At 37.1% G+C, this 27,154-nt stretch overlaps 3 protein-coding genes across 6 annotated transcripts; 1 reads left to right on the top strand and 2 right to left on the bottom strand.

Moving 5' to 3' along the window:
* Positions 1-119: 119 nt before the first annotated feature.
* Positions 120-3,821, bottom strand: LOC138185773 (transcriptional regulator ATRX homolog). The gene is made up of 6 exons (XM_069124961.1): positions 3,186-3,821; positions 2,896-3,070; positions 1,888-2,609; positions 1,021-1,465; positions 482-739; positions 120-416 (listed from the first exon to the last, which is right to left on the bottom strand). The coding sequence occupies exons 1-6, from the start codon at positions 3,458-3,460 to the stop codon at positions 213-215; spliced, it is 2,079 nt and encodes a 692-aa protein (XP_068981062.1). The 5' UTR covers positions 3,461-3,821; the 3' UTR covers positions 120-212.
* A 6-nt stretch (positions 3,822-3,827) lies between these two features.
* LOC138185742 (DC-STAMP domain-containing protein 2-like) lies at positions 3,828-8,738 on the bottom strand. Its single transcript, XM_069124908.1, has 12 exons — positions 7,987-8,738; positions 7,635-7,910; positions 7,396-7,546; positions 7,137-7,296; positions 6,802-7,065; positions 6,512-6,725; positions 6,044-6,359; positions 5,658-5,965; positions 5,180-5,505; positions 4,485-5,099; positions 4,254-4,411; positions 3,828-4,156 (listed from the first exon to the last, which is right to left on the bottom strand). The coding sequence occupies exons 1-12, from the start codon at positions 8,136-8,138 to the stop codon at positions 3,833-3,835; spliced, it is 3,264 nt and encodes a 1,087-aa protein (XP_068981009.1). The 5' UTR covers positions 8,139-8,738; the 3' UTR covers positions 3,828-3,832.
* Positions 8,739-9,027: 289 nt separating this feature from the next.
* didum (dilute class unconventional myosin) lies at positions 9,028-27,103 on the top strand. 4 transcript variants are annotated; one of them, XM_069124959.1, is made up of 22 exons: positions 9,028-9,620; positions 17,167-17,591; positions 18,070-18,370; positions 18,446-18,763; positions 19,099-19,587; positions 19,665-19,871; positions 20,053-20,175; positions 20,261-20,559; positions 20,994-21,612; positions 21,709-21,900; positions 21,966-22,328; positions 22,418-22,717; positions 22,815-22,920; positions 23,394-23,580; positions 23,912-24,110; positions 24,186-24,279; positions 24,408-24,464; positions 24,840-25,010; positions 25,091-25,766; positions 25,832-26,114; positions 26,204-26,371; positions 26,658-27,103. In XM_069124959.1, exons 1-21 carry the CDS (start codon positions 9,594-9,596, stop codon positions 26,321-26,323), a joined length of 5,556 nt encoding a protein of 1,851 aa, XP_068981060.1. In that variant the 5' UTR covers positions 9,028-9,593; the 3' UTR covers positions 26,324-26,371; positions 26,658-27,103. The 4 variants fall into 4 exon arrangements, with proteins under 4 accessions (XP_068981060.1, XP_068981059.1, XP_068981058.1 ...); XM_069124958.1 differs by lacking the exon at positions 26,658-27,103 and having other exon boundaries at positions 9,028-9,391; positions 9,478-9,620; positions 26,204-26,445; XM_069124957.1 differs by lacking the exon at positions 26,658-27,103 and having other exon boundaries at positions 9,029-9,620; positions 26,204-26,445.
* The last annotated feature ends 51 nt before the right edge of the window (positions 27,104-27,154 follow it).

The raw sequence follows: 27,154 nt of genomic DNA, 5'->3' as shown, positions 1-27,154 counted from the left end.
CATGCATTTAAATAATTTCGTAGCATAAAAATCCGCAGTCCAGCCTTTAACATACTTAACAAACTATTCATTTCTCCTATGATAAATTTCCACCATTGAGTTCACCGATGTAAGTATAAGATCCGATAACTAACGATGTCTCGAGATTATACTATTAGGAATCAGATTCCAAAAGTTTGTAACACACGTTTGAAGATATTATTTTTACCCTTTTATTGGATTGACTTGTTATTATCGCTTGTTTCATCGGCGGATGTTAAAATACCAGATTTATGTGTCTTTTTAACGCAACTACAAGTAGAAGATGCGTCGCTTAAAACTTGTGCGTCACATAAGCAATCATACATAATTTCCATTTCTTCGAACTTTACGTCTCCTCTGTGCGTTTTGCATTTGTGTTTCTTATATTTAGGAGGCTAAAATGACGATTAAGAGACATATATGCCAGTTGTTGCAATTATTAATTCACATTTCAAGTTACCTTGAATGGTGCTACCATTTTATGAGCGAATTTCTTCATCACATTCGGCTTTTGTCGAGCTTGTCTTTCACATGGATACAGTTGCTCCACTTCTTTACTTTTGTCTGCCTTTTCAGACAAGCATATTAACGGTATCCTATTTCTAGGTTTTTTACGAACTTCTTGACGTCCAGCCCTTGTTTGAAATTCGCGTAAGACATTTTTATAAGCTTGCGACTCTTGATAAGCAAGTCTGCCATCCTTTTCTTTCGGTTTAAACTTAAAGCGAAATAATTATCTTTTTAACGAAAGCGATACTCTGTCTCATATAGTATATGTACTTCAAAAATGTAACGACATGAATCATTTTTGTGTTGTTAGAGTATAAAAACCTTCGGCAAGGGATTTTATGGGATAAGAATGGAAAATTAAAAAAATAATATTTGATCATTGTTCCCTAGAATCTATCCCTTTTGACAACATTATATATCTTGAGTAAATAATTTTGTTGTCCACTTTCAAAGAGTATTACACTTCTCCTGAGAAACTTGTTTACTTACCAATGAATCAGGTACAGGAGAACGATCGACCTTTCGATCTTCCGCATCTGAAGATCGATGAGAACTTCCACTTCTCCGTCTTCTAATTTCTCTTTCTTGAATTAATCTCATTCGATCATGCCTTTTCAATTCTTCGATCAGTCCTGAACTCTGATACATAGGCAAGTATTTTTTTACCATAGGCATTTCAAATTTTCGTTTCGCCATCTCTGGATGATCGGAAGCACAGTTCTTACAAATATCTGGTCCATAACTTCGCGATGGAGATTCACGAGCAAAGTAATCATTTTCGTGTGGTTTCAATTCTTCCGCTTCGCTTCCTTTTTCAGCAGTTTCGGGAACAAATCGACGTGATCTTTTTGTTCGTGATTTAAGCTCTGGATAAATCTCTTCGTCATCGGTTAACGTTGATTTTTCTGAACCACTGTCTTTTCTTCGTTTTGACCTGCCATGTTTATCGCGATTATTTTTCAAAAATCCTTCCCTTAGTTGAATATTAAAGAGCATTAAAGAGAAAAATTTCTTTTCGTCAATGAGACGATGTTGAAGCTCATTGTTATTTATCGCGGTCTTTGCCAAACTTATTTGTCAGATATAAGCAAGAAATTTTTTTTAAATACTCTAGTGCCTAATAAAAAGTCTATAAAAGCTATTATTCTTATCATTCATGTTAGTCTTAATACCTAAGATATTATCATTATAGGAGATGAATCATTTTTCAAGAAAACTGAAGACATAAAGGCTTGAAAAGTCGCGAAGTTACAAATGATAAAATGTTTAATTTCCTTTAAATCTTTGTTTACTTTCGTCATGAATTCGCCAAACAACTTAATATGTACTTACCTTGCTATCTATTTTGATATTTACCTTCGACGATGCTTTTCTTTCTGTCTTCTACTCTCCTTATTTAATTCTCTAGAAAGTTCACCAAACTTTCTTGCGTCTGCGATATTTGTATCTTTCTCAATATGATTATCTCTTCTATCATGTTTGTGCAATTTTGTTTGAATGGATTTGTTTTTATCTGATAGATCGGTGGTTTTATCGAACTTCGTCTTTCTTATTAGCTTGTCGAAAAATGTGTTTTTATTTCCAGTATCAATTTCCAGAAGTTTTCCTTCTGAGATTGTTGACTTCACTTCCGAATATTGCATTTTAGATCCTGCAGCTTCTTCCGTAGTCGCTTGTCGGTTCCTCGATTTATGACCAACACCGTATAATTTTAAATCTGCTGTTGGATCATATAATGAAGTATTATCTGTATCTGAGCAAATTGTTGCAATTTCTTCCGATGGTTCTATTCTGTCCTTTATTTTCTTCGTAGTTGTGCTTTTTATCTTTCTGTTTTCTTCTAATTCCGTGTTTTCTTGCTCTAAATCTTTCGAGTCTTTGTACTCGGAAAAATCATCCTTCGTATACTTTTGTTTGATCCACGGTTCTGTCACCTTTGTGTAATCTGTCTTACCTTTAGATACAGTCTGACTAACTCTATTTGTCTGTTCCGATATAGTGCTCATACCCAATGAATAAATATCTTTATCTGCCCCATCTGTCTCAAACGTGATCTCTGATGTGCAAGAGCAAAGATCCTAGAAGAAGCAAAAAAATGTTTTTCATCGTCTCTGGTAATGTCTTTGTAATGTTAACTAGACTGCAGATTTATGTTCTTATATGAATATGAATAGTTAGAAGAGAAGGAGCTTGGTAGAGATTTGTTTCACCTATTAAATATTACGACGAGTACCTGTACTTTGAATATTCTATACAATTTTATTCTATGAAATTTTTTCACCAAATTTCGAATAAATACATAAAGATCCAGAGTCTAGTTATAAAGTTATATACAAATTTTTTAAAGTGTAAATATGATAATACTAATTCGTCGTTTTCTGTAGTGCTCCACGTGTCTCTATATTTAAGTCCTGTAGGCACTTTTATGCCTGACGGTTTATTGATATCCTCTACTTGGCGAACACATTTTCGTATTCGTGAGTCTTTAGTCTCATCTATCTCGAAATAAGACGTGTCTTTCACAGCAGACTCCAGATGCCTGTTTCATCGTACGTTTGTTAATAATTATGTACAATAAGAAATACTTACTATTATTGAATAATTATATACAAATTAAAAATAATTATAGTCTTTCATTTTTTATACAACATTACCTTGGTAATGGTTTCGTCTGGAAATTCTTTTCATACGACAGCCTCCTAGTTAGAGTTTCATCAGAAGTATCTTCCGTTGTTGTCTTTCTACTTCTCCTTCTAGCCAAGTGTGACGGACTATCAGTGTCTCTGTCTTGCACTTTTAGCAGACTCTCGTTTTCCTCGTCAGACGAGGAGGAAGAAGAGGGCGAGGAATCCTTCGTCCTTCTAACTTTTTTATACGATCGGATTGGCATTGATTGCTTTCTGTGAAGCATACTGACAATCTTATTCATAAGGGATGGACGTTTCCTTTGTAATCCTTTGCGTGTCTTCTCGTCATTCTGTCGAAGCGATAAATTTCTTTCTTTGATCAAATTTTCCACTAAATTCCATTTTAAATGGTTCTTTTTGCAACAAAATGGATACTCTAAATTCTATATCCATTTCTGTATCTTCCAGTGTTTTTAAAAAAGAGTGAGCTGCATAAATTTTTAATTTCGCTCTATATCGTTCGATAGTACTTTTTAAAAAACGATGGATCAAAAATTTAGAGTGCCTTAAAACGAAGTTTAAGCAAACTTTCTGTCCTTTCAATAAAACGTTAAATCCTTCCCCAAGGAATAATGATCCAGAAATATGAACATATTCGGAGGGCTTAGAATGTTTCATACCTCTCCTTTACCGAGCCAAGGAATTCTCGCAACTGCATCGACGATTCTATTTATACGACCTAGTTTCCTTCTATCCTTCGGAAGTAATTCTTCCGAATCGCTGTCTATTTCTATGTGTATTACTTCTTCTTCGTCGACATCTTCACTCGGCCAGGATTCCGTGTCGGCAATCGAACTTGATGAATCCGAATCTCTCACCTCGGCAACTGGTCGCTTTTTTAATTTGGCACGAACCTTTCTACGTGCCCTCACAACGAAACCAGAAGTTGGTGATTCACTGCCCGAGATCGATTCTTTTACGAACGGTTGGTTGAATATCTAAATACGAAACGATATTGAAACAGTAGCAAGAAGATAAGACATTTAATGAAGTTGATATTGGTCGTAAAGACTTTACTATATCACGTTAACGCACTTGGATTGTTACGTCGTCTCGAATTTTCTGTGCTTCCACGTCTTTGAATCGTTTCCTCGTTTTCTCGATTTCGACTTCCTCAGGAGATTCATCTTGATACGCTGCGACAATTAACACGGTTAATGTAGTACACTTTAATGAGGTTGTCTCAACTATACGTTAAATTCTTACTGTAACTGTATTCGGTACTTTGATCGAGATCTTCCAAGGATTTATCATCCGTCTGTTCACCGACGTCTCTTTCCATTTTCTCTGCCTGCTCGGCTCTCAGTTTGTTTTCTTCTTTCTCGTTCTTTACTTTGACCTCTTCTTTGTCTTCTATCTTTCCTTCTTTTTTTGCTATCATTTTCATTGCTCTTTCTTCTCCTTCTTCTTCTCCCCCTATTACCCTTCCATTTTCGTATTTTTCTCCTAATATCTCCTTCCTTCCTTCCTTTCCTTCTTTTTTTGCTATCATTTTCATTGCTCTTTCTTCTCCTTCTTCTTCTCCCCCTATTACCCTTCTATTTTCGTATTTTTCTCCTAATATCTCTTCACCTTCATATTCTGTATCTAATATCTTTTCATCTCCATATTCTTTACCTAACATTTCTTCATCCTCAGTTTCATATTCTTCACCCATCGTCTCTTCATCTTCCACTTCATATTCTTCACCTGACATCTCTTCATCTTCAGCTCCATATTCTTTATCTAACATCTCTTCCTCTTCAGTTTCATATTCTTCGCCTGACATTGCTTCGTATTCTTCTCCCATCATTTTACCTTCCTCATCCTTTATTTTATCTTCTTCTTTTTCCAATTTCAATTCGGGTTTTAGCAACGCTCTTCTTGGTATTTCAAATTGATCTTCCGAAGAGTCTCTAATATTTTAAGGGCGTTAGTGATCACCGGTTAGCCGATTCAGGATTTTTATCATTAATTAATTTACTTCTCCTCACTCATGTCGGACAAGTCACCATAGTCCATCGGTGACCGACAAATGGTGCACAAATTCTGCAAATCCGTGAAACATTGCGTACAATATAGGCCAATGCAACCAGGAGTTGGACATTTAACATGTGGATCCTCGTCACGTTCCACTGTGCCACACAGAAGACACGCTTTTTGTTTCGATGGGAAAAATATATTCAATAAGGGAAACGTGGCCCACAATTTCTCTTTTAAAGTCACTTTCTCCATTTTTTCCCCTTCGGTCAGGCCAAATTTTCGGCGCAATTGACGTCTAGCAAACTTCAAAAAATTGCCCCTTGACCTAGTTCGAAGTAAAAATTAGGAGAAAATAAGTATTTCGCATTTCGAAAGTTTCGGATTAGAAGTTGGCGAATCTAAAAAACAGATTTCGACCCGTCTGTAATTAAAATAAGTTCACCAGGTAGATACCTTGGATATGGAGAAATTGGATACCTGATGATGTAATTGTACAACCAAGCTGCTCTCTGTTTTGCTCTCTCGGGATAATACTGACACATGACTACCTGTCTCATTCGTAAACCATAAGGCTCGAAAAATGCCATCAGCCAACAGAGAAAGATCAAAACGAGGATCTGAGTGTATTTATCGAAATCAGGTGTTACAGGATCCGGAAGGCAAAGCATCGTATCGATTTCTGTTCCCTGCCCGTGTGGCGTGAATGCTTTTACGATACTTTTATAAAGGTCAGCTAAATACCCATCCCCAGATACGTGAATAGTTACCACGTTTGGTCGTTCGACCTAAAAGAATGCCGTATTGCTGTATGAAGTAATTGCAATAATTATCAGCAGTCTAATAATAATAGTTCGTCATTTTACTTTGCTTTGAAATCGTCCGTAAAGTTGTATGGTGTTCAGTACCCAATAAAGACAATAATCTATCAACATGTACGTGATAAGTTTGACCGTAGCTAGACTTAAGAATATGATAGACTTGGATAATTTTGTTCTTTCGGATTTTATTAATATGACGGAAGAGAGTGGTACGTATTTGTTTCGTTCACGTCGATTCAGTGGCAGAACTGTCTCCTTGTCTTGACGTGTTCTTATCAAATCGATGGTACGTAGATCGTCCGTTATGTATCGATTGTCGAAACGCTCGCTGGTTAACCATTTGTAACGATAGCGTAACACTCTGAAAATATTAAATCGGATAGTCAATTTATATTGAATATTCCATGTTTGACATTGTTTTAGAGAAATGCGCGAACGTACTGAAATTACACGATTGAATAAATTCATAATTATCCAACTATTCTTATCGATGTAACAATTACATTACTTTACCTGAGTATGATAAAGAACATGAAAAAGGACGTGATGAAATTCATGAAATCGAAGAAACCAAAGAGTTTGTCTGTTCTCGAGCGTATTTCTGTAGTAATACTCGTGGACACGTCTTGTATCGTCCTGCTTTGGTTCGTTTCGAAATGAAACGAATGGGAGAACTTAACTTTAACGTAGAACATCGCTTTCATGTGCATCGTGAACTTCTTAATTTCTACGAATTGCGACTGTAAAAACGTCTTCGGGGGAAAGAAACACGTAAAATTCAAATTTATTTCAAGATAACTTACTGCTCTTTACGACACCAACTACGCTGTCAGCGATATAGGAAACTAGCATGCAAATGAAATCCAGTGGCTTCACTATGTAACACAGACTACTGACTACGTAAGTTATGTTGCAAACTAATCCAAAAATTGGACCCAATTTTGCTTTGCAATCCGCCACTGCTCCTTCAAAAACGCTTTGGCACCTGTCGAAAGGTGTGCCCAACTTTTTGTTACATATACTTATGATACTTCCCAGCCATTCGAATACCGCAGTGATAACTCTAACTATGATGAGATACGAAGTAAAGGATGCAGGTTGTAAAACGTTTAATAGATTGTACACAAATTCTACTTACGTATGCTAAGAACGACTCTTTTAATCGCAATTAAGGTCTGTTTAATCTTCTTTACGACTACTTTGATCGTCTTTATGACTTTCGATATTGCTTCTCGCAAAGCGTAAAACGGTTGTTTTGCTAAATCTATGACGGTCTTTACCGCTTCCTTTAACTGTTCCTGGAGAGTAAACGATATTTTCTAGTTGACCGTGAATGCGATCGATATTCGAGAACGGGGAATTTAATGACGTAAAATGATATAGAGCGATATACGTACTTGCGCACAGGCTAGTGACTCTGAAAGTACACCGGTGTTGTGCATAGTATTCTTCACTGGTCCTGTTAAAGCTAAAATAAACGCGTACGCCATTAAAGCTTGCCTTCCGCGTTTCGAGAAAAATTGCGGCAAGAGAAGAAACACAACGCATCTGAAATATTCTTCTATTTATTTAAACTACCAAGAATATATCTTACATGTTATATGTATGATAAATATATATGCGTATCATAGCGTACCGGACTTGGAAAGAAAATGCAAGACCAAGAGTGAGGATTATTCCTATTATTGTACAGAGGAACGTCGCAGACGACAGCTTAAAATGCAATTGAAAAACGAAAAATATGAAAAATATGTACGTCAAGAATATTCCACCAACGAATCCTGCAAAGCTTTTTGCTATGTAATTTTCCAATGTTCCATCGGTACGAATTACAACAATCTTTTTATGTATCCAAGAATCTCTTAAAATAGCAAAGATTTTGTCTAAGAGGTGTGAAACCTTCTTCTTAAACCTGTCTCGATTTTTCAAACATAGTTAATATAAAAACGAAGTCAAAATTTCTCGATTATTTAAAGCTCCAGTCTAACCATATTTTTCTCCGACGAATTTGCTGCTTCAAAGTATATACAGGTTTGACGATACCCTTCGAAATCTCAATCGATGTCAGTTTTTCATCCTCGTAACTTTGCCTCAGTTTTTCCAATTTGTTGGCTTTCAGAACCAATTGGAAAAATGCCATGATAGAACTCTGTCCGTTTGACGTTAATAAATCACACTGATAACTGAAATTATTCTTTGTACGATAGTTCCTTATGTAATTAATGGTTAAGTATACAGTTAACTTTTACTGTCTATAGAGATGCGATTTCATTTTTCTTTTCTTTTTTATCGAACTGTATAAAATATAGGAAGTATGTATACATTACGTTATATCGCCAGCTATAAGTTTTTAAGTATACAATAAAATTACGAATTATATTGCAAATAATTCGAATTGATTGGCTGCGATCGCGATTAAGTTTTTCTATAGTTAGGAAATTTATATAATTAGTAGTAGTCATTTCATAATTACATTCCACTATAATTCCAACCGCTACTAATGTCACGTTCTTATTTTATACTGAATCGATAACGTCGCATGTGACACTAAAATGGTAAGGAACTCATCCGATTCTCTGAAATCGTGCGACTTGAAAAAGTACTACCGTCAATGTAATTGCACGTCTATTCGCGTCTAAGCTGTCCATCGTTAATACACATTCGTATTTCGCTATCTACGAATGCTGATAACGTATCGTACGAGCGAACAATTAATAACGTGTTCGCAATTGATGTTTGTCACGACTGTTAGGTAATATGTCGTTACAATTTCGTTAATAAAAAGATCATTCAAAGATTTATTTCACAACGATGAAACTTCGTAATAGAGAAGATTGCTGAAACAATTCTAATTTACTGTCGTAAGATGTGAGAAAATCCACTCGTCTCATTTTTCGATTCGCCTGTAAGATGGCGTAAAACTCGTAGTTCGATCTTCGAAGAGAGACGTCGATAGCCAGAACGAATACGGAAAAGAAGGAAAGAAAAGGTTGCTTCGGCTGGAAAGCCGAAGAGTAGTCGTGCAAGGAGTCGAAGAGGGGCGCCGAATCTAAACCCGATAACGAACCAGCTGGTGGCAGTGCCGTCGGACGACGTTTACGTGGAAGTACGGCCTTCGCGAAAATTCATTTCTCTATCCAATCACTGTCGAATGATTCTAACGAAGAAATTTGAAAAACGATAGAGACAGTGTCACAAAATCAGAAATTGTTAAAACGATTACTTGTGATTCTTGTTATCGGTAATTGGTGATCCATCGATTTTTGGTGATTCCTGATCGAAACAAGGCAAAGCAAAGGGAACAGAGAAGAAGCAGAAGAAGAAGAAGAAGAAGAAGAGGAAGAAGAAGAAGAGAAAAAACAAAAACAGAAACATGCCTTGACCGCACCTCAGGTGACACCAGGATGTATTGTATAGTCGAAAGAATATCACTGTGCTTGTAGCGCGTATAACTTTTGATTGGACGACAAATGTCGTAGGTATTCTTATCTGTGCTGAGGTGTGTGCGTGTGTGAGTGAAATCGTGTGTGGCTGTGGGTGCTGCTCTCCTCGATTGTATCTGACCTGACCCAGGTGAGCACCTGGACCAACAAAGATGACTACGAGGGAGTTATACGTGAAGGTACGAACCAGTTCAGATTCTCAGGCCATCGCAGGTACACGAATCCAGTTCTACGATGGCAACTGGTTTAGTAGCATTGTGACAAGCTTGTCTGTTGACATTTACAATTACCTTTTCATAAAATCTCTCTTAAAGCCTGGCGAGAATACCTCTTCCATTATAGAGTAGTACAAGAGGTAGAATTTTAACTTGAGTTTGTGAATCGAATAAATAAGTTCCAATAATGACAAATAAAAATGTATATTATCGTGGAAATGATCGTGAGTCTAGTAACTCTTTGAAAAACGCGGAGAGATGTTTGGATCATTGTCGAATTACAAAACGAATTTTCGTCTCCGACGTCCCCTGAATATTTCCATAGTTATTGCTAGCGTATCTAGTTTTATAATATTGTGCAAACTGCATTTGCGTATTCTCTTTAAAATTCCGAATGGAAGAGTCCGCTCTGCAGAGAAGCAGAGGAGGTCTTTCCGTAAATATGTTGGAGTAAATCTCATGTAAACGTATGCGAAATTTTCCCTGGGAGTTATCCAGTGTTTTAAAACACTCGGATGCTTCTATTCCTTCTCCCGATTTTCTGATAAAAATTTTAAAATATAGCTGCTCGATTTCGGATGAATATCTGGCTCAAAAAAAGATTGATCGATCTTATCTATCTGCTTGATATTACTCTCGTTCCATTTTATACGAATTTAAGTGCATGGAAATGCGTTATCGATTACGTTTTTGAAGTTCGGAAAAGTTCGAAGCACGTCGTTAAAACCTGAAACGAAGCAAGGAAGATTGAATATTATTTTGTAAAATCGAACGAAACTTTCTTCTTTTCTATCGCCGATGCATATCGTGCATGGTTAATTGTTTGAGAAAATTGTGGTATAGACAATATATTGTTGCAATTAGTTGGGAAGTATCCATTATCGATTCGATCGAAGATGTCTTTCTCAAACTTAACTGCTACTTTCACAAGAGGTGTCTATTCCTTTCAATTTTTATAGCAGTAATTTGCACTGTTTCGAACTATGCATGACCTTCTCAATATGACATTTCAAATTATAGTTACATGTATCTCATCGATCTTGCTTGCACAAAAAAGAGATTCGATACTCTCTATGATTTAAACGATACGACAACGATAGGTACGTGAATTATAATTCTGGTTTATAACAGAAAGTAGTGGAGAACGAGGGACGAACAAGTCTAAAATCCAGAAGTTCTTTTTAAAACAAAAATCAATAATTGTCGTATGGAAGCTCGGAGGCTCAAGACCTAAATTTCGCTTTAAAACCAGTGATTGCGACTAGGTTGCCGACCACGATAACATTTGTTGTATACAAACGAAGCGTTTCTTGACAAGAGATTATTGCGTCGAAGCATTAGTTATGTCCCTGACTAAGTATCGCTCGTAGAGTCTCTCGTTGTATTATAATCGTTAATAATAATCGTTATAATAATTAGACAAATTGTCTATACAAAATTCAGGTAAACTAAAATATTAAAAAGTAAGTTTCTGCTCGCATTTAATTATAACTTACCCACGAGGAAATATCTGTTAACCATGCAGAAATGAAAACTGGGATACGGTGTTTTGAATTAGCTGATAATTACTTGGGTCTTACTATGCGTGAGAATGTTACGTACAAATTGCACAGTGAACGTAAGGGAACGATACTGTGAGAATACTTAGTCGACGAGAACAGAGAGTTTAGTCCAGCCCGAACCTGCCCCTTTAAGGTCGTGCCGTGGCTCTCCATCTTGGCTGATTTATTGCCTTGGTCAAGTGAACTGCGGGGGTTGTCCGAGGTCGTATCGCAATTTTCGTCCAAGTTACCTGCAATGATATTTGCTTCTTAATAGCGCTAACTACAAATAATAAGAGAAACGTGGCTAAAATATACCCGCAATCGTTAATGGACATTACATCTGTAGATACTGGTAAAGTCAGGGACACCTATTGCTCAGTACAGAACGCGCGTATTGATTTAGTCATCTTATGGATGGTCTTTGAATTTTACGATTTATAAACGCGAACAGAGAATAATATATCGCGTACGAACACAGCTTAACTTTTAAAGGCCACGAATTTATTAATACGAATTTTTGTTTTCTTATTGTCATCCTATAATGATATCGTACATGTGTTTCAAAAATTGCAAAATTCGAACTAGTCTCTCAGGGAAAAGCTCTTTGGAAACTTACGAAACAATTATTTATTAACACGTAATGCTGGCAAAGAAAGAAACAGACTCTAGGAAACGATATCCAAATATTATTTTTATAATTTTTCATTCTCAGTTTGAAATATTTCTTCGACGGTTTTCATGTTCTTTTAACATAGGATCAAATTATTTGCTGACGTGATCGTAATATTAATTTGTAATTACCGCGTACGATGGTCGTTCTACGCTTCTTCTAGTGTCAAATAATAACGAAACATCTAATTCCACTGGTTCGATTTTGCTAATTTCTTGATTTAGAGAAGATGCTTCCAGGTAAATTTTCTTACGATGACCTTTAAGGGTTAAAATGTTTCCTGGCGCGAAACTCTTGTAACAATTAATTACGCAATAGCAAGTGCTTAACGTTTTGCGAACTAGTTTCGACACGTTCGAACGTAACAGGCGAACTCATAATGAAATAGAATGTCGTCTAGGTACGATGCTAGCCGGTTTGAGACACAAGGAAATAATGAAATTATATTATGCAATAAATTGAAACACGAACCGTAGTCTCGATCGCACCTTTACATTTAAAGGTAAGCTAACCCCATTCGAGACTGTTGCTCGCACGATCAGTTCGAGGAACGTGATCGCTAAGACTTCTCTTACGAACGGGCAGTTCCCTTTCTCTCGGAACAGAAAAGCAAAGCGTCTTGGAATAGGTCGTTCTCCTTGCTTCTTCGTGGCCCGTCACAAGGAGGCGCACAAGGAGTCACTATCGTGGACATTATGCTTCGCGTGATTTTATCCGAAAGGTCAAGGAAGATTTCTTTGAGACTCGTCATCCCACGATGACCAATGTGTTAATCCGAATGTAACGGTTTCGTAGAAATATTTTCGTCATTCTGCCCTTCTAATTCTTCCACGTTCGTAAATTGATCTCCGGTGCCTTGAAAAATACGTGTACAATACGAAGAACGCATTTTTGTAGACTTTCATTGCCTCGTGACGACAGCACAGTGATACAGCAATTTAGTCGAGAACAAAACTGTCGCTTGGTTAAATACGGTGTTTCAATCGCCCTTTTGTGCAACCTCCGTGAAAAACGGAGGATTCCTTATAGCAGTCTCTCACGAAGGCATCCCGCTTCGCGATCTTACTCAACACTGAAAGTATGAACTCACATTCTCACGCTCGTAAACTTCGCTCGATGAACATTGTGCATTTAGATTTGCATTTGCAGTTACACTTTATATGCTGTCCTTTAAATTATAGCGGCTCGAGAAAACGTTTGAATACTTGTAGAAACTCCCTCTCTCTTTCTCTTATCAATCTATTACATATACAGCTATAATATAGGACATTTTTAAAGCTTTGTTAGCACTCTCTTCTTTATATGAATTGGGTCCAAGTTTTACAAATGACATCACGATAGCTGTATCTATTTCTAGCGTTATCGAAATTTGAAACGTTTTATACAACGCATAATAGATTCAGAAATGCTTCTATAGTTCCTATAAATGCTCAAATACTTTCGCGATTCGACTTATATCTATCTTCTGCATAGTTGAGATCGATAACACATCGAACATGATCAAACGATATGATACAGGCCGCAATCAAGAAATACGTACTCGGTATGAAAGGCACGTTTATCTTTAGCCGATTGAAAGGGAAACTGTTGGGTGTACAGGGTGCATGTAACACGGTAGCTCGCCACCGATGTCAACGGTGCCAATTTCGACGCACGTGGTAAAAATCATACGTGGGCGGGAAACTTGACCTGGTTATTCTCGATAACGGAGAACCTTTCTCAGGAACAACGATGCCGAGCTACGGCGATCGATCTCTCGACGACAAACACGACGTCAAGCGGTTTCTAGGTGTAGCATGATGCTCTCTAAATGTACTTCGGATTTGCTGCTGAAAGCGTAACAACGTTAAGCCTTGGCAACACAGTCGCGAATAACATTTTGCGATAAATGTTAAAGTTCACATCTGCGTAAATCGTCAACAATAACAGAAGCAGGAGAAAAGATAGCAGACACGGAGGAACGTTAACAATGATCGCAATTGTTATTTGTTACGTATTGAACAAACGAACAAGTGCGAGGATAAATTATTTCTCACGTCGGACGTACATAAAAGAATATGACAGGCAATTTCAAACGTATCTACATTATCGGAGTATATTTACGCCACTTGTGTTACGTTATTACGTTAGGGTCTTAATTTTCAAGAGAAAGGTTTCCGCAATCCTTAGCTTTCATTTTGATCAATAAGCGAGCAAAACAATCGGAGATACGCGTGCAGGGGATCTCCACGCATTTTAAAGCTCGCCAAGTTGTATTCTCTTGTTAGGCGAATACGTACGAGTCGTGAAATCTGGATGTATTTTGTGGGAGAAATCAGTGGCAAAATGATTCATTCTGGAGTGGTTTTACGGTTGTAGATAAGATTATAACATGTATCTTCCCCTTCCTATGTTTACGTGAATATTAAAAATAAAATTAGATGTTCGTGGAATAACGTCATCGTGATGACGTCATAAAATTGTTATCGCGAGGTCGTTATTGTCAAACGCGAAGGTATTTTTAGTCGCGGAAATGAATTTTCTAATTGTATCTTACGCCGACGAAAAAATTGATAAATTCCCTGGCACGCGTTACAAATTATATAAAGATACGTTGTTACGTTCCATTCGTTTTTCATAATAATAATGATGATAATAATCGATAATATTGTAGTTATCGAACGTAGTAAAAAATTACGTAGTTCGAACATTGAAACGAGTCGTGAGTAGAACGCGACAGAAGCCGTAGATCGGTGGTCTGTTGGCGAAGCTCAAACACAACATGCGAGTGGACTGCGTTCATGTAGATACCAGAACTTCCCCTATATTTCTGCGATATTATGTTGCACTGCGTCAGAAATATCTTCGAAATTATCTCTTCAGCTGGTCGAGGAGTACAACGATATTATTGACAATTTTTTCTTCGGGAATTTCGCATTCAATGAAAGTTATGGTTTGGATAGACCCGAAATATTCATGAATGGGAAGCAGAGATTTACGTACCTAATTACTAGTTACGCAACTTACGAAAGCCGTGAGAGAAGTCGAGGTTGAGAGAACAGCAATTAATTTGAAAGGAAGAGGGGAAAGTCGGATATTCTCATCTTCGAACTTAGCGATTGTCGCGCTTAGATTGAATCGCGCGCGGTTCGCTCTCATTCTGACCACCTTTTCAATTAACAAGCCGCGTGGGAACCCGGTAGGATTTTACTTTTTATATAGCTTTCCGTGAGCAAGACTTAACAGAGTAATCGTTATTTGGTACGTAACGTAGAAAGCATGGGAACTACGTACTTCTTTGGTACACTTTGACGAACGAAGTGAACCATCAAACGTTCATCGTAAGAGAAAGGGTAGGATTTGCTGGAATTAGAACAATAGAATATTCTACGAGTCATCGACCACTTACTTTCCGAAAAGTAAGCACGATCGAATAAGTACGAATCGAATGTACGGAGAAACGTTGAAATCGTGAAGAGAACTTGTCAGCTACTTTGCTGTTCGTTATCGTTGAAATATTTCGTAATACTTTTCTTTCTATGATTTCGATGGGATTCGAATTTAAGAAATACATATTTCGTTGAATTTTTTTCCGTTCAAATTTATCGATGTGTCACGGATTACGTTTGCTGGAAAGGTGTAGCGTATTACGAAATTCGCAGAGATGCGTCCACCGGCGAATTCGTAATTGCACAATCTGAAATTGCAAAGTCAGCAATCAACTAACCTCGAAACGCGAAGATACAATAACTACACTTAGAGTAACGTAGCGTTAGTAATCATTGCTGAATTATAGTGCATAGTTTATAACTGAACGTCTAAACACGGTGATGTTCAAAATTTCGAGGTTAATCGTTCCGTTAATAATCCCGCGAAGGGAGAAGTATTCCATATTGCGAGAAAGTTGTAATTATTGGTTTAATAATTTTAGTGATAGCATACCGAGGTATGAAGTTACTTTTAATTAAAATATCGACGGCGTTGAAAATGAAATTTGTGTATGTACCACGGATATCTACATATATTCTTCTTGATTCTTTCTCGGTATCTTTCGAACGATGTCTTGCATAATAGTTGAGTCATGAGAGTTCACGGTTAATTTTCATTTCTTCCTAGCCATAGCTATCTCATATACGCGTGTCACTATTCTGTTTAAAGGCAGAGCACGCATAAACACTTTACTGTTTTCAATCGTTTTAACCGGTTTTCGAATATCAAAACGCGACAGCGTAAATACAACGACGTTTAGAGAAGACAGCAAACTATACCGTTGCTCGATATTTCTTCAGCTCACGTAATTCGTCTTTTGTCTGTACACCGTGCTCGATAACAGTACATTTTGGTATTTCGTGTCTCATTTGTATGATAGCGAGACAAGCTGAAGAACCATTTCCTTGATACCGTTACGAATCTTTTTATCTTCCAAGGAGAATTACGTTCAATAGTGTTCGTTTTATCTTTGAAGTGCCTTTTCCTTTGTTGAAAAAGTCCCTTTAGAATTGATAATTTTGTAATTAGAAAATATTACGTTCAAAGGAGTTTGTTACATCTTTGAAATATCTTCTCCCTTTTTGGAAAAGTTCCTTTAGAGTCGATGATTTTGTAATTAGGAAAAATGATACTCAACAGTGTTCGTTTCGTTCTAGAAGAAGGAAATATCTTTTCCCTTTTTTGAGGGAACGTTTCTCTAGAAATCGATAATTTTATAGTCACTGTATTTTCAAACACGTTACGGAAAAACGTGTCGCGGTAAAAGAGTAATAACGGTTCTAATGCGATAACCAATCTCGATTTGGCGCAGTTGGCGTCGTAATCGATATGCTGTATTGCCGACCTCATTTTCATACGTACTTCTCGCAAAAAGGAAAAGCAGGTCATCTTTTCAAAAGAAGGAAAATTAGACGCCGAGTAATTAACTCGTACGAGCTCGTTCGCGTAGTTGACCCGTAGTTCTTGCTGGGGCTCGTATCTCAAGGCGATATTTCACCGTTGAATCGCGAAGCTTAACTTTTAAAACAATAATGATAGCGCGAAGTACTTTTCAACGTTATATCGCTAACATAAAGTTACCATCATAACAAACTGTAAAGTACTTATTATATTGACGCACAGGTGCTTAATAAAAATAATGATATTGAAGAGGAATCCGTGTTTCGTTGGAGTTAAAGTAATGGTAGGATTAGGTTCGTTCTATTATTTTTGTACAACGTTGCATCCTTAGATTTGCCATCGTAACGAACTGTATTGTACCATGTTGATGCACAGATGCTTGATAAAAATAAAAATAGACGTATTGAAGAGGAATATGTGTTTTCAGGGTGGTAAGGTATGGGTGCCGCACCCAGAAAAAGTTTGGGAAGGTGCGGTGCTTCTGGAAGATTACAAATTAAAACAGCGAACCTTGAAGGTTAATACGGACGATTCCAATCAGACGAAGGTCTTGGAGATCAAATCAGATTCCGATTTACCACCGTTAAGAAATCCTGATATACTTATAGGGGAGAATAACTTGACATCGTTGTCGTTTCTTCACGAGCCAGCTGTTCTGTATAATCTACAGATTCGTTTTCAACGACACTGTATTTACACTTATTGCGGTATCGTTTTGGTTGCGTTTAACCCATACAATGAACTTCCAATTTATGGCAACGACACGATATGGGCGTACAGGGGTCAGGCGATGGGCGATTTGGAACCTCATATATTCGCCGTCGCTGAGGAAGCGTACACCAAGCTGGAAAGGTTGAAAGCTTCTTTACTCTGTCACAAATTACTTAACCCTTTGAGTGTTCGCTAAAGGTACCAGTAACTTACAAGCCTAATACCGAGCGAGGAGCGTACAAAGAATAGAAAATACACTCACATCTTTGGACTTTTAATTTAATGTAAGAAGATGGCAGAGGATAAACAATGAAATGATAAGCCTATTTAGATTTTTCTGATTTTAATGCCAATAGGTGAAAAATATGTAAATGCCTCGAATCGAGAAAAGTAAAATATTTAAAAATAACTGACAAATGACAGGAGATCTTTTAAAAAGCAAGAATATTTCTAATGTTAAGACGGTCGATGATTTTGAAATGTTCAGGAGGATAGAATCTTAAATTACCTGTATGGTGTTGAGAAGAAGCGTTGTCTGTACAGATTAAACACTCAGAGGGTTAAAGGTTATACAGGCAGGTGATGGTTAGAGTTTTTAAATGTTGCATAATAAACGTAGGGAAGGTCACGACCAATCTATTATCGTTTCTGGAGAATCCGGTGCTGGAAAAACTGTCTCTGCAAAATATACGATGCGATATTTCGCTACCGTCGGTGGTTCAACGACCGAGACGCAGGTCGAGAAGAAAGTCCTTGCCTCTCTACCGATCATGGAAGCTATCGGTAATGCAAAGACAACGAGAAACGATAATTCCTCGAGATTCGGGAAGTTTATCGAGATTCAATTTAACAAACACTACCACATCACCGGGGCCAGTATGAGAACTTATCTTCTGGAAAAGTCAAGAGTCGTGTTTCAGGTATTATTAATTAGTACACCTCTCGCGTTCGTTTCTTTACAAATGAGCCGGTTAGTTAAACGAATGATTTTCTAGACATACGAGGAAAGGAATTATCATATATTTTATCAAATGTGCGCAGCCGCAGCGCGTCTACCTCATTTGCATTTGAGCCACCAGAGTAAGTTTCACTATCTAAATCAAGGAAATGATCCCTTGATAGATGGCGTGGATGACTTGATGTGTTTCGATGAGACGATAAGCGCGCTCACCATGCTTGGATTCTCGTCCAAGCAGCAGGACGACATGCTTCGTATTTTAGCAGCTATTATGCATTTGGGAAACGTGAATATAGGGAATGCCGATAACCAAAATTCGAGCAATGAAAACGACACCGAAACCAGTTACATTCATGTAAATATCATGATTTTACCTTAACGGAGATCCACTCTGCTTACATTTGGTTAAAATGTTCTATCTGGCACTTTCTCGTTTTTCAAGACACGGCGAAATATTCGAAATTTATCGCGTGTATTTTAGCTTTCAAGCATAGTTACGTTGTACAGGCTGTTACGAGATAACGATTAAACATTTTCTGCGAAGCGAAGAAAAACAAAGACGGCACAAAGAAAATGATAATTTTTCGTTGATAGAAGAGATTCCGTTTTCTTCGGTTTCGAAATAGATAGGACATTTCAATCAAAGAGAACATTACTGACATTCGATGTACCTTGTCGCAACCTTTTTAGTCGTCAGACAAACATCTATTGATGATGTGCGAGCTGTTGGGCACCGACGTAAACGCGATGAGAAAATGGCTGTGCCATAGGAAAATCGTGTCGATGAGGGAAGTATTCTTGAAACCAATGAACGTGGAACAAGCGATTGGCGCTAGAGACGCACTGGCCAAACATATTTACGCGGAATTGTTCAACTGGATCGTAGCTGGCATCAATAACTCCTTGCATTCTCAAAACAAACCCCAGTGTTTCATCGGTGTCCTGGATATCTACGGTTTCGAAACGTTCGAGGTCAATTCTTTCGAACAGTTTTGCATAAATTACGCGAACGAGAAGCTTCAACAACAATTCAATCAGCACGTCTTCAAGTTAGAGCAGGAGGAGTATTTTAAGGAGGAGATCGAATGGACTTTCATAGACTTCTATGACAATCAACCTTGTATCGATCTCATCGAAACGAAACTGGGTATCCTCGATTTGTTGGACGAGGAATGTAGGGTTGGTGATACTTTTCGTTCTTCTTCCAAAAACTCATCCGCTAAAACGTACAATACTCAAATGACCATTTCATGCAGATGCCGAAAGGTTCGGATAGTTCATGGGCGGATAAACTTTACTCGAAATGTGGAAAATCGAAACACTTTGAAAAACCACGATTCGGAACATCTGCCTTCTTGATTCACCATTTTGCCGACCGGGTGCAATACGAAACGACTGGATTTTTAGAAAAAAACAGAGACACCGTTATCGAGGAACAGGTTGACGTACTGCGAAACGGAGACGTATGTAAAATTCACGTAACTCGGTGCTTTGGATTATGGTTACAGTAGATGCATGTTCTAACTAACCAAATGTTGGAAAGTACACTTATAAAAATATAAATATTACAAATGCATCCACTGTGGCCATAGCCTTATGCGTAGATCGCTATGCAGAAAATTTTCATACTGTTTATTGTTTCAGAATAAGTTATTGAAAAAGTTATTCAGCGAAGAGGATCCGAAGCTTATGGTACCATCGAACGTGAGACTGAAAGTATCGGCTCAAAAGCCAGCATTAAATTCGCCTAAGCAAAATAAGAAAACGGTAATTTGATGCTGCAGAGTTTTTGCTGTAATTCTCTGTTGGTGATTTTGGTCGATAAATGTTTGTTGTTGTACAAAATCTGTAGGTAGGTTCGCAATTTCGCGACTCCTTGAATATGTTGATGTCTACATTAAACGCAACTACACCGCATTACGTGCGCTGTATCAAACCAAACGATACCAAGGAAGCATTTGAATACAACCCAATTCGTGCGATGCAGCAATTACGGGCTTGCGGTGTCCTAGAGACGATTAGAATATCCGCCGCTGGATTTCCCAGTCAAAGAACATACAACGAATTCTTTCTCAGATACAGGAGTCTCTGTAAATTCAAGGATATTCGACGCGACGACCTCAAAGAAACCTGTCGACGAATATTGGGCAGGTCAGTTACGTTCACTTTCCATTATCGTCCCACTTTCTTTCTCCTTCTATAATAAATTTATAATATAAAATAAATCTCCTATTAGGATATTCAGAAAAAGTGTAACATTTTTGATCAGTCGATTAATTCTATCAATAGAATATTTTATATGTATATTTATTCTGCCCTTTTATCGACAACTTAACAAATACTAATTGGACGCCAAATGTAGCAGTTAAAAAAATTAATCTGTCATTGGAAATGTATATTTCTATGATAACATAATACATTCAAATTTTTGCTAACTTTCACTGTGAACTTTCCAAACTACTAAAATACAATAAGCTCATCTTTTCTAACACAATCGAGAGTTATCGAAAGTAATGGTACATCTATTGCTTAATAATGCGTTAATTCCACAAAAATAGAATATAAAACAACTTGAATTTCCTCAGGTATATCAAAGACGAAGATAAATTTAAATTCGGCAAGACGAAGGTTCTTTTTCGTGCTGGTCAAGTAGCTTATCTAGAAAAGCTACGAGCGGAACGACAGCGAGATGCTTGTGTTATGATCCAAAAAACGGTGCGCGGTCTGATATGCCGTAGTAGGTATAAGAAGATTCGATGTGCTGTGCTTGGTCTTCAAAGATACGGAAGAGGATACATCGCTAGGCAGAAAGCTCAGGCTGTGAGGGAAGAAAGGGCCGCGACGAAAATTCAAGCTCGTGTCAAAGGTTGGCTGAAGAGGCGTCGATATCTCCAGATAAAGCGCACAATTCTCGGTATTCAGACGTACGGCAGGGGAAAACTTGCGCGGCAGAAATACGAACGAATGAAAGACAATGCGGCAGCGATTGTAATTCAGAGATTCGCCAGGGGTTACCTTGTTCGAATGGCGTGCAAGAAAAAATTAAGAGATATTATAACCGTTCAGTCTTGCATCAGAAGGCATATGGCGAGGAAAGAGTTTAAGAGATTGAAAGCTGAAGCGAGAAGCGTGGAACACGTAAAATCTCTGAACAAGGGATTAGAGAAGAAGATAATGACCCTGCAGCAAAAGATCACCGAGCTTGTATGTTTTAACAACATTATTATTTACAAGTTTAGGCATATATGAATAATATTGGTGTTAAAGGTGTTGAATGTTGGAACACTGTTTGGTTTCTAGATGAAAGAGAATCAGATATTGAAGAACGTTCAGAACGAGGTGATAGACTTGAAACACAAATTAGAAGGACTGAAATCCGTAGACGCGGAGAATAAGAAATTAAATGCTATACTAATAGAGAAAGCGAAAGAATTAGAAAAGATTCAGGATATCGTGAAAGCTGAAAGAGACGAAAAAATGGATATTTTACAGGTAAATTGTTGGAAATGTTCGGTTAAGTTGTGTATAGGGGATTGAATATCGTATATTTTATTTAGGACAAGGAAAGAAATACACAAGAGAAAGAACAAGAAAATATGGAGCTTCTGGGTGAAATCGAAAAGTTGCGAAAGGAACTTTCGGTAGCTAATGAGAAGTTGAAGAACAACCAACGCGGTGCTGAAGAGAACTTGAAGTATCGTTTAGAACAGGAAAAAGATCTTCTCCTGCTGGATCAGGACCAGGATCGTGGCGCCTATCAGAAATTATTGAAAGAGTATCACGAGTTAGAGCAACGTACAGAAATGTTAGAACAGAAGCTCGCTATGCATGCTCCTGCACACTCGCGTTCTCTTAGCAATGCTTCCAGCAGTAGCGGGCAAATCGTGTCTACGGAACTTCCACAAGATGACCAGAATATCGTAAAATCATCTTTTATATATTTTTGTCTAGATTTAATTCATTCCTGTGATATATAGTTTAATATTTCCTTTAATTCCGTTTAAATAAGGATTTGGGTTACGGTTCGGTAAGATCGACTGCTTCTTCCTCGACTCCTTACTCACGGCTGGAAACGATTGACTGGAATCAGCAAAGGTCAGATAGCCCACCCGATGGAGAGGTCCAATCAAATAAATCACCTGCCGAGACGAATGGTCCGACACACGCGCCAGTAGATATTGGATTAGTGTTGAAGCTTCAACAGAAATTAAAGGATGTTGAGAAAGAGAAGGGAAGATTAATAAGAATGGTGGAAGATTTAGAACGTGATAGTCCCGAAGAAACTTCGAGGATGCAAGATACATTTAGGGTAATTTCACGTGCTTAGAAGCTCGATCTATCGAAGCGATAAGTTAGTAATACGCAATGATGATATTAGAATTAATACCTATTTCTGGATTTTATAGCTTCAAGAATTGGAAATGGAAAATGCTCAGTTAAAGAAAGATTTAGGTACTTTAAGAAAAAGCGTTTCCTCAACAGGCCTAACTGGTGCCCAGCAGAATCTCATGGGTAATTTGTTAATTTACATGGCTAAGGAATTTTTTCATTGTTTGCTTTATCGTGTACTGTAATCGAATGTCACTTTCTTCATATGTCTTTGTTTAGTCTAGTTTTAATATATTATACCTTTATGTTTTATTTTTTTGCTGTGCCATTAACCAAAGCTTAGTATATAAGATATGCAAATATTGCATCCTCATAGATTTTTATTTTGCTTCTTTCAATCCTTTATCTGCTTGATGTATGCACGTTAACGTTAATAAAACACATTCTCCCGCCTCTAATACCGAATAACCATAGTTCATATCATACCGTTCCCTGATGTGACTATTTATAACGTTGAAAGCAATAAAAGATTAAAAAGAAAATTTGTTTTTCTTTCGCACTTTCTCTTTGTTTTTACATCATATAATCTGCTTGTGAAATAAAAGGGATGATATAAATGGATAAATGAGGAGTGCGATAAATAATTTCCATTTTAGGACAATTTGATGCGCTTCAAGAAGAGCTTGAGAGAAGACGAGAAGAATGCATTCAACTGCATAGCGTGTTGGCAGATAATACACGAAGAATGAAGAGCTTGGGCTCGAATTATGGCCGTGATGTGGACATCATAAACGAAGACGGCGAATTAGTACTCGCCTTCGAAACACAGAAAAAGATCAACAGGTATTTTGAGATTTCTCGAATTTTGTAATCTTGTTTTTGACGAAAGAGAAATGTTAAACCGTATCTAATCGTGTTTTGTCGTTTGTGCATGCACTTCAATTTTCAGTAGACTTAAGACAAAGCGAAAGGCCTCAAGAGAGTGAGTTGAGCAGATAATTTGCCGCGATTAATCAGCGATCTTTATCAGAAATACACGAAACTTATCGAATGTCATTCATTATCAAATATCTCATACATCTACCTATCTAGCGCTAGTTCCTTCAGTTTCTTTCGATTGAACAATTTTATTGAAAGTAATAGGTGAATCGACATTTTGTGTTTTCATTTAAAGGCAATTAGAAGACGAGCTTCAAATGAAGGAGAAAGGGTGGCGGGCACAGAGGGATGAATGGCGAGCGGAAATCGATAGGTTACAGGAGGAAATTGAGAAGCAGCAGAAGTTACTATCCGTGAATTTGAGCAAATCGCCGCAGACACAGACTGAGGCATATATGCAACACGAAATTGCCAGGCTAACGTCTGAAAATTTGGTAAAGTTAATTTTAGTTGTCGCATCAAATAAAGTTTTAACATAACATTTATTAATAACGATAATTTGGATATAGGAATTGCAAGAAAAATACGATAAAATAGCAGAAGAATGCAGGAAGTTTAAGAGGCAATGCAAGATACTTGCGAAACGTCTGAGGGATGCAGGCTGTGAGTACACATTACTAAGCAAACTGTGTAAATTCTCTTGCTTTTAAACGATATAAAAGGAATGGTCGCGTAGTAAAAATTATTGGAAAGTAGTATTAAAATTGTGTAATATTTAAATGTTTTCTAAGATGAGGGAGACGATACTAAGGAACATAAGGACCGCCCTCATATGTCAAGGGGCGCCGGTGAGTGCGTGGTCCAATGTTCATTTCCATTGCACTTCACATATACCATGATTCACCATAATTCGTATAAATTAGTATTTATGGTACCATTACATCATCTGCCATGTGAATTTTAAAACCTCGCATATTACTATGGGAGATTCAAAATTGTTATAATTTTATTATTACAATAATTACATACAATTATTGTTATAATCTTTTATCTTATTTTCAAACTTATCTCATTTCATGCCATTCTTGATTCTATTTACTTTTTCGGCTTTTTTTGTTTATATCTTCGATTTATCTATTTGTTGTTTCAGTTTTATTAATTTATTTCCATCTGTCTTCGTAAAATTAAAAATTATAAAATGAAATTAAAATTCTTTTTTATAGTGCCAGATACTGCAGAATCTGTAAGCGATTCTGCGATAATGTCTTCCAATAGTCAGTCGGGAGATAATGGAAGTAATTTGCCAGTTATCCGGAAGAAAGAAAGAGATTATGAGGGCATGTTCGAGTTTAGAAAAGAAGATATCAACATAATAATACGTCATCTCGTTTTCGGTAAATTTAGATAACTTCATTTATGTTACATAATTTGGATGATGCCAGTATCTTTTGAACTGTTATAATTCTTTTTCTAGAGTTAAAACCTAGAATCGCGGTGACATTACTTCCTGGTCTGCCAGCTTATATTCTTTTTATGTGTATAAGGCATACAGACTGTGTAAACGACGATGAAAAAGTGAGATTGTTATTAACGGCATATCTCAATGCTGTAAAACGTGTAGTCAAGAAACGCGAGGACTTTGATTGTAGCGTACTCTGGTTCAGTAACACCTTGAGATTGTTGCATAATATGAAACAGTATTCGGGAGACAAACCTTTTCAAATTGAAAACACACCAAGACAAAATGAGCAATGTCTTAGAAATTTCGATTTAAGCGAGTATCGCCTTGTATTGAGCAACGTGGCGCTTTGGATTTTCAATAATATCGTAACGAACCTTAAAGAAAGGATTCAAGCTCTGACTGTCCCCGCTCTTCTCGAACACGAAGCTATATCAGGCTTGAATTCTAACAAACTCGGTCGACCACGATCATCCTCTATGGGAGAGGAGCCAGAATCAACTCAACAAAAGCTTAATAAACTTCTCGATGAACTTACTTTAGTGTATAAAACTCTTCAATATCATGGTGTTGATCCTGAGATTGTCGTGCAACTTTTCAAACAACTGTTTTACTTCATGTGCGCTAGTGCTCTGAATAACTTGCTTCTCAGGAATGAACTTTGTCACTGGACGAAGGGCATGCAAATAAGGTTCGTGAAGGTTTGCTAGGATTATTTAATGTGATTACTTAATCTTAACATTATGCTGTCTTTAGATATAATTTAAGCCATTTGGAGCAATGGGGACGAGATCGAAGATTAGAAGCAGCATCCGAAGTGCTTCAGCCAATTGTACAAGCAGCACAGCTTTTGCAAGCTCGTAAAACAGATGAAGACGTAAATTCTGTGTGCGAAATGTGCAACAAATTAACCGCGAATCAAATAGTGAAAATTCTAAATTTGTATACACCAGCTGACGACTTTGAAACGCGCGTGCCAGTTTCGTTCATCAAGAAGGTACAGGAAAAATTGAGTGAACGTGGTGAGAACAACGAACAGGTAAGTCTAAATTTTGCTACACCTATCTATTATTGGGTCGGTTATGTTAGTAAAGAAGTAATCAATGGATAATCAATCTTCTTTTTCAGCTGTTAATGGATCTTATGTATTCATACACAGTAAGATTACCATTCAATCCATCAGATATTCGACTAGAGGATATCGAAATACCAGAAGTACTTCATTTACCCATGCTCAAAAAGGTGTAATCATAGGAAAGGAAAAACTTAGAGGCCCTGCTGTGCATATAATTTTTAGTTGAGTAACAGTCAAATGAATAATCGAATTCGTATAGTCTATTTATTAAAAAAAAAAAAAAAAAAAAAAAAAACAGGAAAGAAGGAAACAAAAGAAAGAAAGGAAGAATTAGATTACTTTCATAAAATTAGATAACGCATCGAGGGGGGTCATCGACATTACATTTTATATATTTTTTTTTACTCGTGTAATTTGTATTTTATAAAACATCATTCCTATTCTTCCGCGTAAAAGTGTCAATTTAACGAATTCGTTCTGACAAAAATTTTCGTTATTAATGTATAGCGATTGTACGTCAAGACTTAAGGAGGATGGTGTTGATATAAGGCTTTGCTGGAACTTGCGATTTAAACATCTGAACTGAGTGAAGACATTGGACGTACGTTAAATAAGAATAAGTGAGATATAAGAATGCAAGTATATACGATGAAACGAAGTGCCGAATTCTGTATCGTATGGTACAGAAGTGTTGTTATGGAGATTAAAGATGTTTAAGAAGTGCGTTGTTTCTTGGTGTTGTTAGTCTATCAAAAGTTGTTATGGTAAAATATTGCAACTCCAAGCATGAACTTTATGTATGTAATAAATCTATTGGAGATGCACTTATTGTGTAAAAACAGAAAGAGAAAAGAGATATGTGTTATGCTGGGATAGATTGTATATTTTGTGATAAGAGAAAGACTATCTGTCTATCCCCATAGACCGAAAGCTGAAGATATCGGAGAAAAAGAGAGAGGAAGATAGAGGTATACAATGTTGTTATAATATAATTTATAAATGTA

Source organism: Bombus flavifrons, chromosome 12 (assembly GCF_040668555.2).
Source record: "Bombus flavifrons isolate JBK064 chromosome 12, iyBomFlav1_principal, whole genome shotgun sequence".
In the NCBI taxonomy this organism is placed as follows: domain Eukaryota; kingdom Metazoa; phylum Arthropoda; class Insecta; order Hymenoptera; family Apidae; genus Bombus; species Bombus flavifrons.
This window is presented reverse-complemented; position numbering and strand designations above follow the sequence as displayed.